Source organism: Sciurus vulgaris (genome assembly GCF_902686455.1).
Source record: "Sciurus vulgaris genome assembly, chromosome: 12".
NCBI lineage: Eukaryota > Metazoa > Chordata > Mammalia > Rodentia > Sciuridae > Sciurus > Sciurus vulgaris.
The window spans coordinates 102,662,376-102,677,798 of NC_136473.1; the positions used below are offsets into that span (position 1 = coordinate 102,662,376).

Sequence of the window (15,423 nt, forward strand, 5' to 3'; positions counted from 1 at the left end):
CCACTCTGAGAGTTCTTTGATCTCCTTCAACAGGCTTGAAATCAGGTGATCTATATGGTATCCAAGAATCCAGTGATTCCAAATAAAGGAAACTTACTTTGCCTCACTTTTACTATTGTCCTCAAAGTTCACATAATGTAGGAATATTCTAAAAGGAAATTATGTTTCCTCTAAAATTAAACCTAAAAAGAAAGTTTTAAATAATCATTTCTTATCATTATCTTTCAAGTATTTTAAATAGATAAGGACTATTTCTAAGATAAACAGTGAATACATGAATGGCAAAATTGCAAGTTCTTAAACACATGTAGCCCTTTATCTCACATTCTCATTTTAAAATGCAACCAACCACACTAACTGAAAAACTAGAAAAGGCAGGTGAGAAAATTTACCATGCGGTTTTGTGAAACGTCTTACCTCAGAAGCAGTAGCTGCGATATTGACACTGCTTGCCTGCCCGTTCATCAGGTCCATGCTTCCTTCATCAGCCCCACCCTGTTTACAGTAACAGAGGGCTGATTACTTCATGTCCAAGGCCACAAATACATTATGCCTGCAACAAAAACAAAAAACAAACAGAAGTTAAAATGTGCATCTCCCCTGAAGTTCAAAAACATCAATCCATGCCTACCACCATGCTAAGAAACAAAATAGTTCGACTTTGCTGAATTCTATTTTTTATTTTAGCTAAGCCACTAAATCCAGATTGAGAACATGAGAACAATCCTGTAAGCTATTTTCAAATAAATGGAAACACCAGATGGGCAGTATTCAATAGTTGTTACTGTTTTCTTCCTAAGTGAAGCATTACTTTTCACTGATAATGCAGATACTGTGAGAAAAAAAATCAAATTGAATAAACTTTTAATAACAAGTATAAAAATCATGTGGCAAAGTAATGTATACCCTACACAATAAAAATTTCAAGATCCAAATGGCACCTTTATATCAAAAATATTGAATAAGCTTTCCATTTCTGGTGATCTAGCTTTTTAGGAACCAAGATACCACAGACACATAAAAATAAAATATGGAATGTGTCATTAAAATACCACAAAATATGACCTGTTTATTTGTACAGGGCTTTCAAGGTTTACTGAATACCCTTGACCCATTATCTCATTGATTTTCAGAGCTACCAAAAACATTAATTACTGAAGATATTATATCTATACAATACAATGTTATATTATTCCCAGGTAATACAAAGAAATAGAACCTCTGGGAAAACAGGCGAGTAAATGAGGAGCCAAGAACAAGACAAAAACCATCAAAACCTCTAGTTAAATATTCTTTCCATAATATTGCAGTTTTTCTATCTTACTGAAAGTCAGAATATTTTCTTGAGGTTCTACGATCTTTACACAAATAACTTGCCATACAGCACTGAGTGAGTAACTTAACCTCTCTGACAAAATTTTCTCCTCTTGTAAGTTGACTTTAAGGTGACTGGACTTTAAGGACCCTTTTAAAATTTTCACAATATTTTTCATAATACAACGATAAGTGTTTATAATTTAAGCATTCTACTTTAAGTTTACAATGTCAACAGTAACTCCTTCAATACTAAGTTTTCTTTCTCTGAAGAAGCAATGTAAGATAGCAACTGAAAAGCAGAGAACCTAGAACAAGATTGCCTATGTGAACCCAGCAGACTTGAACTTTCCTGTGCTGTTTCCTGGTCTATAAAAGGGGGATAACAATAAGTACCTACCTGACAGAGAGTGCTGGAGAGAAACAAGCTAACGTATGCAAAGCACCTAAACAGTGCTGGTTCCCAATAAGAGTGCTATTATGATGATGCAGATTTTGTTATACATACTTAATCCACATAAAGTTTGAATTTAATGGACTCTTCTACATAAAGACAAAAACCTTAGAAATATGCCTCTGCTAAGCACACACCAAACTGTAAATGCAATGAATGAAAACGCCAACCTATTTCCTAAATGTAGCAAAACATGCTCCTGGTTTTCAAACACTTAAAAATTATTACTAATAACAGCCTTCAGTTACATCCTAGATTTATCTTCATTTTTTCAGATTGCCTAAAAGTACTCAAGATGAAAACACTGTGCTACAATTTTTAAAATAAAAAATGTTTGAAATAATGGTGGTTTTGTGGCTGGGGAGATGGCTCAGTCGGTAGAGTGCTTGCCTTGTAAGCACAAGGTCCTGGGTTCGATCCCCAGCACCCAAAAAAAAAAGGTGGGTTTAAAACCATTTCAAAGACTTTAGAAAACTGATGTGAACATGAAAATTCCCTCCAATGGATATTATCTTATTCTATAACTATCATTAACCCTATGACAACATTGTTAATGATCAATTTATGTTCACGCTATTATACAAAACCAGCTTGGTCATTCTCCTTCTCTTGACAGTAACATTCAGTTTGCGGTGAAATGTTTTCAAATAATTTCATCTTTTTCCACATTCTATGCAGAGACTAAGTATGACATGAATTCATAAATCAAGAGTGCCCCCTAGTGCTATAAGATTTTAAAAATTTAATAGTTAAAGGAATTGTACTTTACCTATTAAATATGTAAATTTAATTACTATTATTTACTGAAAAAAGGTAATGCACACTAGGAATAATAATACATTTACAAACTATGATCATAAAAGAATCAACTTTCCTCCACCTGGTTTTAATTAAACTGTCAAATATTCCATGATAGTGGAGGTCATATTAAAGTTCATTATGTGTTTGAAAAAAAACAGAATATAGTATATCTTAAAGAAAATTCCTCATAATTATTGATGAATGTACTACATGTCAACTATATTTAATAATGCTGAAGTAAAAAAGGTTCACAATTAAAACTGCAGGTTCTAAGGGAGACATGGGTTTATTCTTTTAGTATGTGTCTTAAGACAAATATAAACTTTAATGTTTTAAGCTTAGTTTTTAAGCTTATTTTTCCTAGTGTTATACATGGCACAAGCACTCATAATGGCTATCAACATCACAGCAGCTATTTTAAAATTCGTTAGTTCCTACTTACTCTCTTTTCAACTTGTAAGATGGTTACCAAAACAGGGACATTGGTTCATTCCAAGAAACATCCCCAAACATGAAATCTTAAAAGTATACAGACATACTTCCTTCTCAAATTCACAGAACCAGATTATCAAATTGCAGGCACAATCTCTCAGTCTCCTAACTGCCTACACCTTGCCTTCCCAATGTTATTTCCACAAGAAACCAATGCCTTTTTATAAATGAACAAGGAACTGAGCCAAAGCAAGAATTTCTCACGGATCTATTAAATCTCATTTCACAGTACCAGTTGCATATTCTTTTCTAAAATAATTTACATTATCATTACAAATATTATGCTAAAGATTTAAGAATTTTACAAAACATACTCTAGAAAAGTTAAGCAAAAGAATTTTACAAAACATACTCTAGAAAAGTTAAGCAACAACTATAAGGAAACTGGTAATGAAATGCATAACTGGAAACTTTTGGACAGTATGGAACTGAAATGCACAGGTCTGGTCCAAAAATCTCAGTTCTGAAAATTCATGCTATCAAAATTCTGTAGAAAAGGATAAAAACAAAAAACAAACAAAAATCCTACAGAGAACTATCTGATAAAGCACTATTTACCATGCAGAAGCAACTTCAATGACATTGTATATAATTACTTTTCTAAAATACAAACTGGGGATGTAGCTCAATGGTAGAGCACTTGCCTAGCCTGCACAAAGCCCTGGGCTGGATTCACCAGCAGCAGCAGCACCACCACCAACAAAAACAAATTTGCAAGGGGTGGTGGTGTGTGCCTGTAGATCCAGATATTTGGGAGGCTGAGGAAGGAGGATCAGTTGAGCACAGGAGTTCAAGTCCAACTTGGACAAAATAGCAAATCTGTCTCAAAAATAAATAAAATAAAAATAAACCAAATTTTAAAATAACAATTCAAAAGGACAATTATAAGAAACATGAAAACAGCAGAGACAGTTTAAATAACAGAAACTAAATCTTCTCAGGATAATATTCTTATAAAGTTTCAAGAAGAAAAAAGATCATAGGGTAAAATATTTAAAAGTTACTACAAAGTTTCCTTTAACATTAATTTTTAAACAAAAATTAAAGGTACACTTTATAGGATATTCACGGAAGACTCGAAGATATAAATGGCCTACATGTGGTAGCACTAAGACAAGCCCACTTTCAGCATATGACAGGTAAGATTATATGGCCTTCTCCATTTTTTTAATCTAGGAAAATTAAATATTAGCCCCAAATTTGCCAACACTTTATTTTCAATAATTATAGCTGGCTGGGCGTGATGGCACACACCTATAATCCCAGTGGCTCAGGAGGCTGTGGCAGGAAGACCTCAAGTTCAAAGTCAGCCTCAACAAATTAACAAGGCCCTAACAACTCAGTGAGACCCTGTCTCTAAATAAAATATTAAAAAAGGGTGGGGATGTGGCTCAGTGGTTAAGCATCCCTGGGTTCAATCCCTGGTACAACCCTGCCCCCAGCCGCCCCTGTCAAAATAAGCTTTTTGGACAAAAGTATGATGAATGCAGTTGTCTCTTAAAACCACTTCTGGGATAGGACTAAGCAAGATCATCTTTGCTATTTGCCACTATGAAAAGTTCAAGTTATTAAGATGGGAATTTTAAAAGGAACTGAATTGAGACAGGTTGGAGACATAAAAAGTTCCCTGAATACACCTCCCAGAGTTTAGTCTCCCACCTTTGTGCTTCCAGGGCTCTTCTGCCAAAGTAGATTCCTGTATTCTCACACTGTTTATGTTCTCCTCCTTAATGATCTTTGACTTCCTTGATTTTCAAGACCCATATTTAAAAAACAAAACACACAAGACTAAACAATGCAATCATTCATAAATGCCAGACAAAGATGAAAGTACAGGGAGAATAGCAATCAAACAACCAATACACACAAGATTTAACAGTGTGGTGAAGATTTTTACTTTGAGCAATACAGCTGACAAAACCACCTAAAACTATGCTCCAAGAGAAATTTAGAATAGGGGCTTGAATTCTGATACTAGTTGGAAAGAAAAGACAAGGTCGCCAAAACACAAGAATGGAACTAAGCTCCATGCTATCTCCTTCCCACCATATCCCTGCATATTCCAACAGCTCGAAGCCTACCCACCCCATCAGTGCTAAGAAGCTCAAAGGGGAAAGATGTATCTGGTAAAGAAGATGAGATGAGTTGTCTGGGCTAGCCAGGGCTTCATGTTGAGGCTGAAAGTATTCCCAAAACCATCATCTCAGGCATGTTACCACACAGATACAGAATCTGAATTTGTTACCAGCATGGTTCAAGACCCTCAAAACAAGAAAGTCACATAGAATATGTTCACAAGCCAGCAAGACTGCTCAAAGTCAAGGCAGATGATGGGAACAAAAATTTAGGAGAGGAACATGCCTTCAACCCAGGTAATATGAGATTCCTACAAATGAAGCCCCACTGACAAACTCAATATAAAAGTATTACCAACTCTATAAGCTACCAACCTACTGTAGGTAAAGGATACGAAACATCAATTATGAGGATTACTTTCCAAGAACTTCAAATGAAAAAGTATTAGAAATAGGAGATAAGACAAGGATTCAAACAGTGGCCTTAAAAGAAGAAACTGAAAACACAGGACATGATAAAGCAAGACAAACATTTCTAAAAGAAATAAAAATTAAAAAAAAAAAAAAATACTTTCACTGAAGAATTAAGCAGTAGATTAAACCCCAATGAAGAGAATTCATGAAGTCAACTCAACAGAAAATTTTAATTAGACAAAAATTCCAAAGAGTAAATGAAATGGAAAATGTAAGATTACAAAGAAATGAAAAACAGAATAGGATCTAACACAATCTAAGAAGAAATCCAGGAGAGAGAATGAAAGAAAGGCAATATTTAAAAATAATGAAACATGGACTGAGGCTGTAGCTCAGCAGCACAGCGCTTGCCTTGCACGTGTGAGGCACTGGGTTTGATCTGTAGCACCACATAAAAATAAAAAACAAATAAAATAAAGGCATTCTGTCCATCTACGACTACAAAAAAAATTAATAATGAAAGAAAGGAAATACTTAAACGTCCTCAAAGAAAGAATATACCACAAAATTAGTCTACGTGTTAAGCAATTAAGAATATCTTACATGAAAAACTAGTAACTTTTAAAGTAGAAAAACCTGTCCTGGTTTCTGTTTACTTTTATAGCAGGTGAAAGTAAAGTTAGGAGGAAAAATAATTGTCTCAACCATGATTTTTGAGATGATTAATATTTCTGAATTACTGTCAAAGTTTTTAAAAATTCAAAATTAATTTCTCTTCATAGCAATTTTTTAAAATGACATTCTTCTTATATAAAAGATGTACTATTGCTCCTTTCCTAGAAAATTCTATCGTTTATTTTATGCATTGGAATGTACAGCACAATAACAAAGACTAACCTTTATCAGGCCGTGCACTATGTAACTCCTCTTCAACCTATGAGGTTAAATTACATTACATACCCATTTTTAGACATCAGAGGCTCGGCAACTTGCCTTAGCTTAGAGAATAGGAATGGATAGCTGAAGAGAGGAATAAAGACAGATGGAAAGGGAAATTAAAAGGTTGTTCTACTCTGTCTGAGTTTAAAATATGGCCAGGAGGGGGAAGGAGTAGGAAATCAAAGATCAAGAAACTACAACTCCTACACTGTAATTCAGCTTCAAGAGTCACAGTTTCCACACGAGCAAATGTTTGGGATTACAATGGAACATAGGCTGGAGTCAAGAAGAAAGCAGAAGTCAAAGCAACAGAGTAAAAGTAAAAGCAATATAAACAAAAGCACAAATTTAAAAGTAAAGATGATAACATGGAACACCGGCCTGCTAAATAAGAACTTTCTGATGAGCTCTGGTAAAGCCTGAAGTGACAGAACCAGATTGTGGAAGAATTTTAAGTGCCAAGTAGTAGAATTTAGAATAAAATCATTAAGTTTCTGAGTAGGGCCAGGTGTGGTGATATAAGCCTGTAAACCCAGTGACTCAGGGGGCTAACAGGAGGATGGTATGGTGTGTTCCAGGAATACCTGGGCAAATTAGTGACACCCTGTCTCAAAATAAAAAACATAGAAAGGGCTGGACATATCGGTCAGTCGTATAGTGCCCTGGGTTCTACACCCAATTTCCCCCTGGCAGGGGTGGTTCTGAGTAGGGAAATGATCTTAGGAAACTAATACCTATATTTAAACACTTAACGAGCTAGGAACTCAGGGAAGATGAGTAATAAACAATATCTTTCCACCTGTTGCCAAAGACAGGAAAGTATCTGAAGTGATGGGCAGGTCCCTTCCTTCCATGCTTCTCCAGTCTCCTCTTTAGGACCTTCTTTTCTAGTCTTCCATTTGCATGCTCACAATCTAGCCCCTTGACTTCAATCACCTTCATCCTATCACCCAGTCCTAATTCAGAATCCTTCATCACTTGTAAATGGCAATTTCTGATAGATGGTAGTGCAAAAAAAATTAAGCATTCACACTGATTCATGAACAATCCTCACTACCCATTATGCCCACGGGGCAAAGAAAGCAGTACGGGGGAAAAAACATGAGACACAGAAAGCCAACTTCAGGACTGACTGGGTGTGTAATGCCGAATAAAGTATTTAGACAGGACAAAAAAAAATATATATGAATCTATAATTTAAAAATATTCTTAAAATTTACAGTTTGCAATATTAAATCACTGATTTAATGATGAGAAGAACCTTGAGAGAGGGGCTGACTGATTTCCACAAACAGGTTGGGTATCCCTTATTCAAAATTCTTGGAATCAGAAGGGTCTTAACCTATATAGATTAAATGTAAATGTTATTTTATGAACTTATTCAGAAATACACAGTTTGAAATTATCCTTAGTTCTTTAAAATTGAAGAATCATTAATCCTTAGTATAGAACTAAAATATATCCTAAGGTACACTTAAATCTTAATAAGAGAAATTTTAAAGCAGCAGCAATTCACAAGGACAAGAACACACCCATTTTTTAAACCGTAAGAAAAAAAAGACAAGTTCTGGAGAAACTTCCATCACTGTAAGCCAACAATGACAGGTTTAGCAATTTCACACACCACCCAAGTTGCAAAAGAAAAAAAAAAAGTTGGTAATGAAATTAATCCACCCATTTGAATGAAGAATAAATCATTCCCCAGTAAGTTTGACTAGATCACTTACCAAATAACTGTTTAACTAGAACATCTATTTACATTTTGCAGATTTTATATTTACTTCTAAGTATTTTAGGCACATATTCAAGATGTATGAGAAAGATGAGTTTCAAAACAAACTAAGCTAACATCTGAAATTAGAAGATGACAGCAGAAAACTGTTTCACTTACCATATAACCATCTTAATATCTACTTGAAATAAAGTGCATAATACTAAAGGCAATGGGAAAAACTGGCCCACTCAACATGTACCTTATGCTGGGCATGGTGGCGCACACGTATAATCCCATCAACTTGGGAGGATCACAAGTTCAAAGCCAGCTCAGCAACTTAGCAAGGCCCTAAGGAACTAAGCAGGACTCTGTCTCAAAAGAAAACATAAAAAGGGCTGGGGAAGTGAGCACCCCTGGGTTCAATTCCTGTTATAAAAAAGAGAAGAAAGAAAATGCTTTGTGGTGCTGGAGGTGTAGCTAGATAGTAGGGTGCTTGCATACCACATGTGAGGCCCTGGGTTCCATCCCCAGCACTATAAAAAGTAAAATATTTTGTAGATCACCATCTTTAAAAGAGCACACATTATTTCTTCAAAGTGTAAAGGAAAGTTTAAAAATAATGAAGTTACTTTATTCACTGGAATTAAAATTATTTTTTTAAACTACAAATAAAAAGTTTAATTCAGAAACTGAGTTCATCATTTATAAATACACTAAAGTATAGTCCACTCAAATTCAGACTAAGTACAGGTACAGTATTTTAACAAAATGACTTTTCTAAAAGGTCACGTGTGAGAGAATTGTCTCACCCAGAATACTTAATGATTTGAAATCAGAACATTTTTAGATGTTAGTAAAATTGTTTTAGCTTAATAAAAAAAGATTCCACATCTAAGTCTTTCAAGAAATGACTTTGTTGCATTTGCACTAAACAGCAGCATTTGTGAAGGGGCTCCCATCTACACAGAAGGGTTATACTTAAATGGCCTGGAAATGAATAACTTGTAGAGCAAGAGAGACTTTAAATCAACTATGTCAAAGGGAAAAAATCTATAATTCATTTAAAGGTCATGCTTTATCTTTTGTATAGAAAATTCAGTGAACACAATTTGCTAAATGATTCTAATACCAAGGAGTTCTGAGCTCTCCTATACCACCTGACCCTAAATATGAATATAGGTTAACTAGAAATTCAAATAACAGAAATGAAGTTCCAAGTAAAAACATTTCTGGTTTATGTTTTTGTTTTTGGAGGGTGTGGGCATTATGGTCAGATTCTCTACTTAAAAGACTAAAGGCCCATTCAATTAATAATACTACATATATGAAATAAAACAAAAAAATATTTTAATAAGACATTAGCAGTTGAAAGCATGAAAATGATACAAATCAATCAAACAGATTTAAATATTTGTCTAAAGCATGCCACTATGGACCTACAAATGGTCAGAGAACAGAAAACCATGTGTAAGGGAACTGAATTAACTATCAACTCTTCTAGATATCCAGCTTGCCAAATGCATATTTTGTCAGCCTCTGTGATCATGTGTGTCAATTCCTTATTCACTTATTTATAAGAGTATGTGTGTGTGCATACATACACAAAAAATTAAGAAATGAAATTTATGATATGTGTAGAGTTATACATTAAGTACATTATTGCATAAGGAGCATACATATATTTAAAATACACATACACACATTCTATTGGTTGTTTCTGTGGCGAAGCCTAATACACTGTTCTTATAACTCACTATTAGCTTGAAACTATTTCAAAATAAAAAATAAAAAGTACAGGGGAAAACTATAAATTCTCCTGAATTACACTTGCGGAATTCCATAGGAACTATGTGAGCTACACATCCAATAAAAGTACAACTCTTATTACCAACAGATGGCGCTAGTGGTCACTTGTTTAGTGACACTGGAAGAGCCAAAATGGACTCAAGAACAGCTTTTTGGAATTGATCTACATACATATAAATATTTCTGCCTCATGCTAATAGAAAAAATAATACTGGCAAATATTACAGAGAGATCTCAACTTGGGATGTATGTGAAGTCTGACACTTGCCCCTTATTCCCAAGACATGCTCCCCCACTGGCTCACCTTCCGTTCACACAGAGGATCATGGTTACAGGAATTTACTGAAAAGTGATCGCAAAGTATCTTTCAAATGTGACACAATGAAAAAAGGGGAAGGAAGAAGGGAAAGTAAAATAAAGGAAAAAGGAAAAAAGCAAGTCTGTTAAACCCATCGAATTAATCCAATCTCCTGATTTTACACGAGAGCCCAGGATCCAACACTGAAGTCATGATCTGGCTGAGCTCACTCGCACAACCAGTAATGGCAGAGATATATCCTAACTGCACATCTTCAGTTGCTAATCCTTGGTGCATTTTGCAAAATCAAACTACCTTTCCCTACCAACCTTACTTGAATGTTAAATACTGTGGAAATGAGGAAGTGGCCAGAGGTGAAATATCTAGTTTCTTTCTCTCTTCACATTTAATAGTAGTTCATTAGATGAACAACACGACAAAGGAAATATCAGCATGAGCAAAGGCCAGGACTGGCAAAATCTCTCATATTCTGAAACTTCCAATAGTTCAAAAAGAGCAGAGAGGGCAAGACACAAGAGATGCAAGGCATTAGGAACTGAGTCTGGAGATAAAGTGTAAAGGGTGATATCTGTCACAGTAAAAGAGAAACCTGGACTTTATCCTTTATCCAATGAAAAGATAAGTCCTTACACATGAACTACTAAATTATATGGATCATCAAAGTTTTATCCAGAAGGGTGTGTATGTGTAGAGAAAGAAAGGAACAGAAACACAGAGAAAAAGACTGAGACTATTTCACAGTTCCAAATGAATTCAGAAAGTTCAACAAATGAAATCTCTATGATGACTTCAAGTACAATAGATCCTTGATATTATGAGGAATTTGTCCCAAGACATCTGGAAAGGTGCCCAAATTTGAGAATACTACCATGCTGTAGAAAACACTAAGTATAATTAATTTCCTTTTTATTCCTACATGCATTTAAGTATGAAGTAATTCATATTCACATGACCAAATAATTATATTCTTCTGCATCATAAATTTAAATCATCACAAAATCCTACATTTTACTCTTTAATTTACTGCAAATTTCTCCTTCTAGTTCTATTGCAATTTTCTTTTCTTTGGTCATTAGGAGTTGCCAGCAGAACGTAGTGCCAGCAACAAAAATCACTATAAAAAATAGCAGAAATTCACAATGGGGGATGGCTAGGGAAGGACAGAGATACTTTAGGTTAGACAAAGGGGAGGGAAGAGAGGAGAAGGGGGATGACGGAAGGAGTGATAGGATGAATCAGACATTATTACCCTGTGTGAATATATGATTGCATGACCAATGTAACTCTCCTTTACGTAAAACCAGAAAATGAGAAATTATACTCCATCTATGTATGATGTGTCAAAATCAATTCTACTGTCATGTATAACCAGAACAAATTTTTTAAAAGAGTAAAAGAAAATAGCAGAAATGAACAAAGCACAGAGATGTGCCTATTGGGTAGTAGACTAGGATCAAATCTGTGCTCAGCACAATTACAAGTGCCACACACTCTCCCAGTAATTTATGAATACTGAAAACCACAAGTACTAACTTGTGAAAGCCAGAGATCTATTCTGTCAGCGATCAACTAGTCAAAAAAAATCATGTGCTCTACCATTAAAGATTCCAACAGCTAATATTTAAGACCCTACTTTAAGGTAACAGTGCCTCATGCCAGGTGTGACGCACACACCTGTAATCCTAATGACTCAAGATGCTGAGACAGGAGGATCCCAAGTCTGAGGCCAGTCTGGGCAATTTAATGAGATCCTGTATCAAAAGAAAAAATAAGGAGGACTGGGGATGTCACTCAGTAGTAGAGTATCCCTAGGTTCAATCCCCAGTACTAAGAAAAAAAAAAGTAACAATGCCTATTAATACAAATGTGGTCCCATATTCTAGGATTCAATTAACAACAGATGAAAATAGTTGGTGAAAAAAATTGCAAATGCATCTGGGAGAGGTGGTGCAGGCAGCTTTCTGCTGCAGAAGCCCAGGAGTTCTTAACATGCATGAGCCACGTGCGTCTGCATGCACCCACTGGGGTACACCACTGCAGACACAGAGGGAACCGCACCTGGTGGGGCTCAGGCTGGGGATACAGAGCACAGTGCAACTTGCTTACAGGTTGGGTTTGGTGGCTTGCACGATTAGTCCAAAAGAACCCAAAAACTGGATAGACTGGTACATTTGTGCTCAAGATCTGATCCTGGGAAGACTATATTTGTGGGTAGTGGAGAGCAGAGAGTTGACTGTTTTGCCTCCAGAGTAAGTTCTCTGAAGGTCTCAGAGATCCAGGTGCCCAGGGGAGATGGACAGCAATAGAGTGGGTGGAGCTTCCCTCTCTAGAGCAGATACTCAGGACAAAGTTCCAAAGGTCAGTCAGAACCATACAACACAACAGTTGCCTGAACTTCACATGCAGAATTACCACCCTGCCCTGGGAGGGCATCTACTTAGCTTACACAGACTCAACTCCAACTGTCACTACCTCCCATTCTGCCTTAACTTCAACTGGCAAGAAAATGAGAGTCATTACAGCTTTGGTTCCAGGTCACTTGATCTGACAGTTTAGTGAACAACTTAGAAGACAGGTTTAACAACCTCCAACCCTTGCTGTCCCTAAGAGGTAAACAACCTAAGAAGAAACAAAAAGGAGAACAGTAAGGCATAAGCAGTGAACAGCCATCCTGTCAACAGTGTTGACAGTTTTGACCATCTCAGCAGAGACAAACCCTTCATTTTCATTAAAATGTCTTTTCCACTGAGCATGACTGTGGAATGTATGTGTGTGTTATAGCTGTGTTGACTGGCTTCTGGAGATGTGTTTTTACACAACACATACTCATTTTTTCTCTTCACTTTTATCACTTTTTTTTCCTTCTTTTTTCTTCTGTTTCAAAGAACATCCTCATAAAATAAGAGGAATCCACCTCAACGTGGGAAAGTCCAAGAGCTCTGAAAACATGAGGAAACAGAAAAAAAAGTCCTCCCCCGACAGAAGTTTCAATCCCCACCAAACGAACACACAGACATGGATTAGGATGAAATGTCAGACAAATACTTAAAAACTGATTATTAAAATTACTCATGAGCTAGCGGTGGTGCACACCTGTAACCCCAGAGACTTAGATGGCCAAAGTAGGAGGCTCACAAGTTCAAAGCTGGCCTCAGCAATTTAGTGAGACCCTAAAACATAATGACCAAAATAATACTATGAATCAAATGGACCTAATGGAAAACCACTGAAAACCCTTTCTTCTTAGCAGCTCAAGGAAACATTTCCAAAACAGATCATATTTTAGGATACAAAATGAGTCTTACAACGACATTATCCCATGCATTTTATCAGATGATAATTGGTTAGGATTAGAAATTAACAGCAAGGTGGGCAAAGTTGTGTGCACCCTCCTGTAATCTCAGAGTCTCAGGAGGCTGAGGAAGGAGGATCCTGAGTTCAAAGCCAGCCACAGCAATTTAGCAAGACCCTATCTCAAAAGAAAAAATAAAAAGCACTGGGGATGTGGCTCAGTGGTAAGTGCCACTGGGTTCAATCCCTGGTACAAAAAAACTAAAAAGAAAAGAAAGAAAAATCAACAAGAAAACATAAAGAAACCACATAAAATACATGAGGAATGGACCATAGAAGAAATGATAATTTAAAAAAATTCCTAGAATCAAACAAGAACAGTGATACAACATACCACAGTCTTTGAAATACTATGAAGACGGTACTAAGAGGAAAGTTTATAGAATTAAGTATCCCCATTAAAAATCCAGATTCCAAATAAACAATGTCGCCACATTCCAAGGCCCTTAAAAGCAGAACAAACTAATTCCAAAATCAACAGAAGACAGAAAATAATTAAGATCAAAGCTGAAATTAATGAAATAGAGAATAAAAAATACAAAGGATCAATGCAACCAAGTGAGTTCTTTAAAAATAAACAAGATTGACAAGATCCTAGCCAACTAACCACAAGAAGACACAATTCAATAAATTAGAGATGATAAAGGAGAAACCAGACATTTCTGAAATCCAGAGTATCAGGGACTATTTTGAAAATTTATATTCCAATAAATTTGAAAATATAGAAGATATTGACGAATTTCTATACACATACTGACCTACCCAAACTGAACCAAGAGGATATAGGAAACCTAAATAGACCAATATCAAGCAATGATATTGAAGCAGTATTAAAAAAACCTTCCAACAAAGAAAAGCCAGGACCAGATGGATTCTCAGCTGAGTTCTATCAGAACTTGAAAGAAGAACCAGCACCAGTTCTCTTGAAATTATTCCATGAACTAGAAAGGGAGGGAACACTCCCAAACTAATTCTATGAAGTCAGTATCACCCTGATGCCAACCCCAGATAAAGACACATCGAAGGAAGAAAACAATAGAGCAACACACTTGATGAACATACATGCAAACACCCTTAACAAAATACCAGCAAACAACATTCAACAACACATTAAGACTGTACACCATGATCAAGTTGGATTCATTCCAGGGATGCAAGATTGGTTCTATATACATAAATCAATAAACATAATTCATCACAAAAATAAGCAAAAATCACATAATCACCTCAACAGATGCAGAAAGCCTTTCACAAAATTCAGCACCCATTCATGCTAAAAACACTGGAGAAACTACAGACAGAAGGAACTTACTACAAAATTATAAAAGTTATATATGACAAACCCAAAGCCAACATCATACTGAACAGAGAAAAACTGAAAACATTTCCTCTAAAATCCCAAGACAGATGTCCACTCTCATCACTCCTACTCAGCACGACTCTTGAAACCTGAGGCAGAGCAATAGAGCAAGAAAAGGAAATTAAAGGGAAACAAATAGGAAGAGAGAATTCAAACTGTTTGCTGACAACATGACTGTACACCTCAAATACAAAAAACAAACAAAACTCCCCCAGAGAACTTCCAGATCTGATAAATTCAGCAAAGTAGCAGATACAAGACCAAATACAAAAATCAATAGCTTTCAAAAGGAAAATCAGTATAGCAGAGGAAAAACAATTGGAGGGTAGAGAAGGGTAAAACTGAAATTAAATTCCTTGCATGTATAATTTTGTCAAAATGTAC

The 15,423-nt window shown here is 35.7% G+C and overlaps 1 protein-coding gene across 4 annotated transcripts in view; it reads right to left on the minus strand.

Annotated features, from left to right (window-relative positions):
* Positions 1-15,423, minus strand: part of RALGPS2 (Ral GEF with PH domain and SH3 binding motif 2) — a 161,999-nt gene that overhangs the window by 113,738 nt on the left and 32,838 nt on the right. For all 4 annotated transcript variants that reach the window (XM_079105939.1, XM_079105941.1, XM_079105938.1 and 1 more), the window contains exon 2: positions 418-553. In XM_079105939.1, coding sequence (XP_078962065.1) covers positions 418-474 — 57 coding nt within the window. In that variant the 5' untranslated portion in view covers positions 475-553. The remainder of the gene's footprint in view (positions 1-417; positions 554-15,423) is intronic.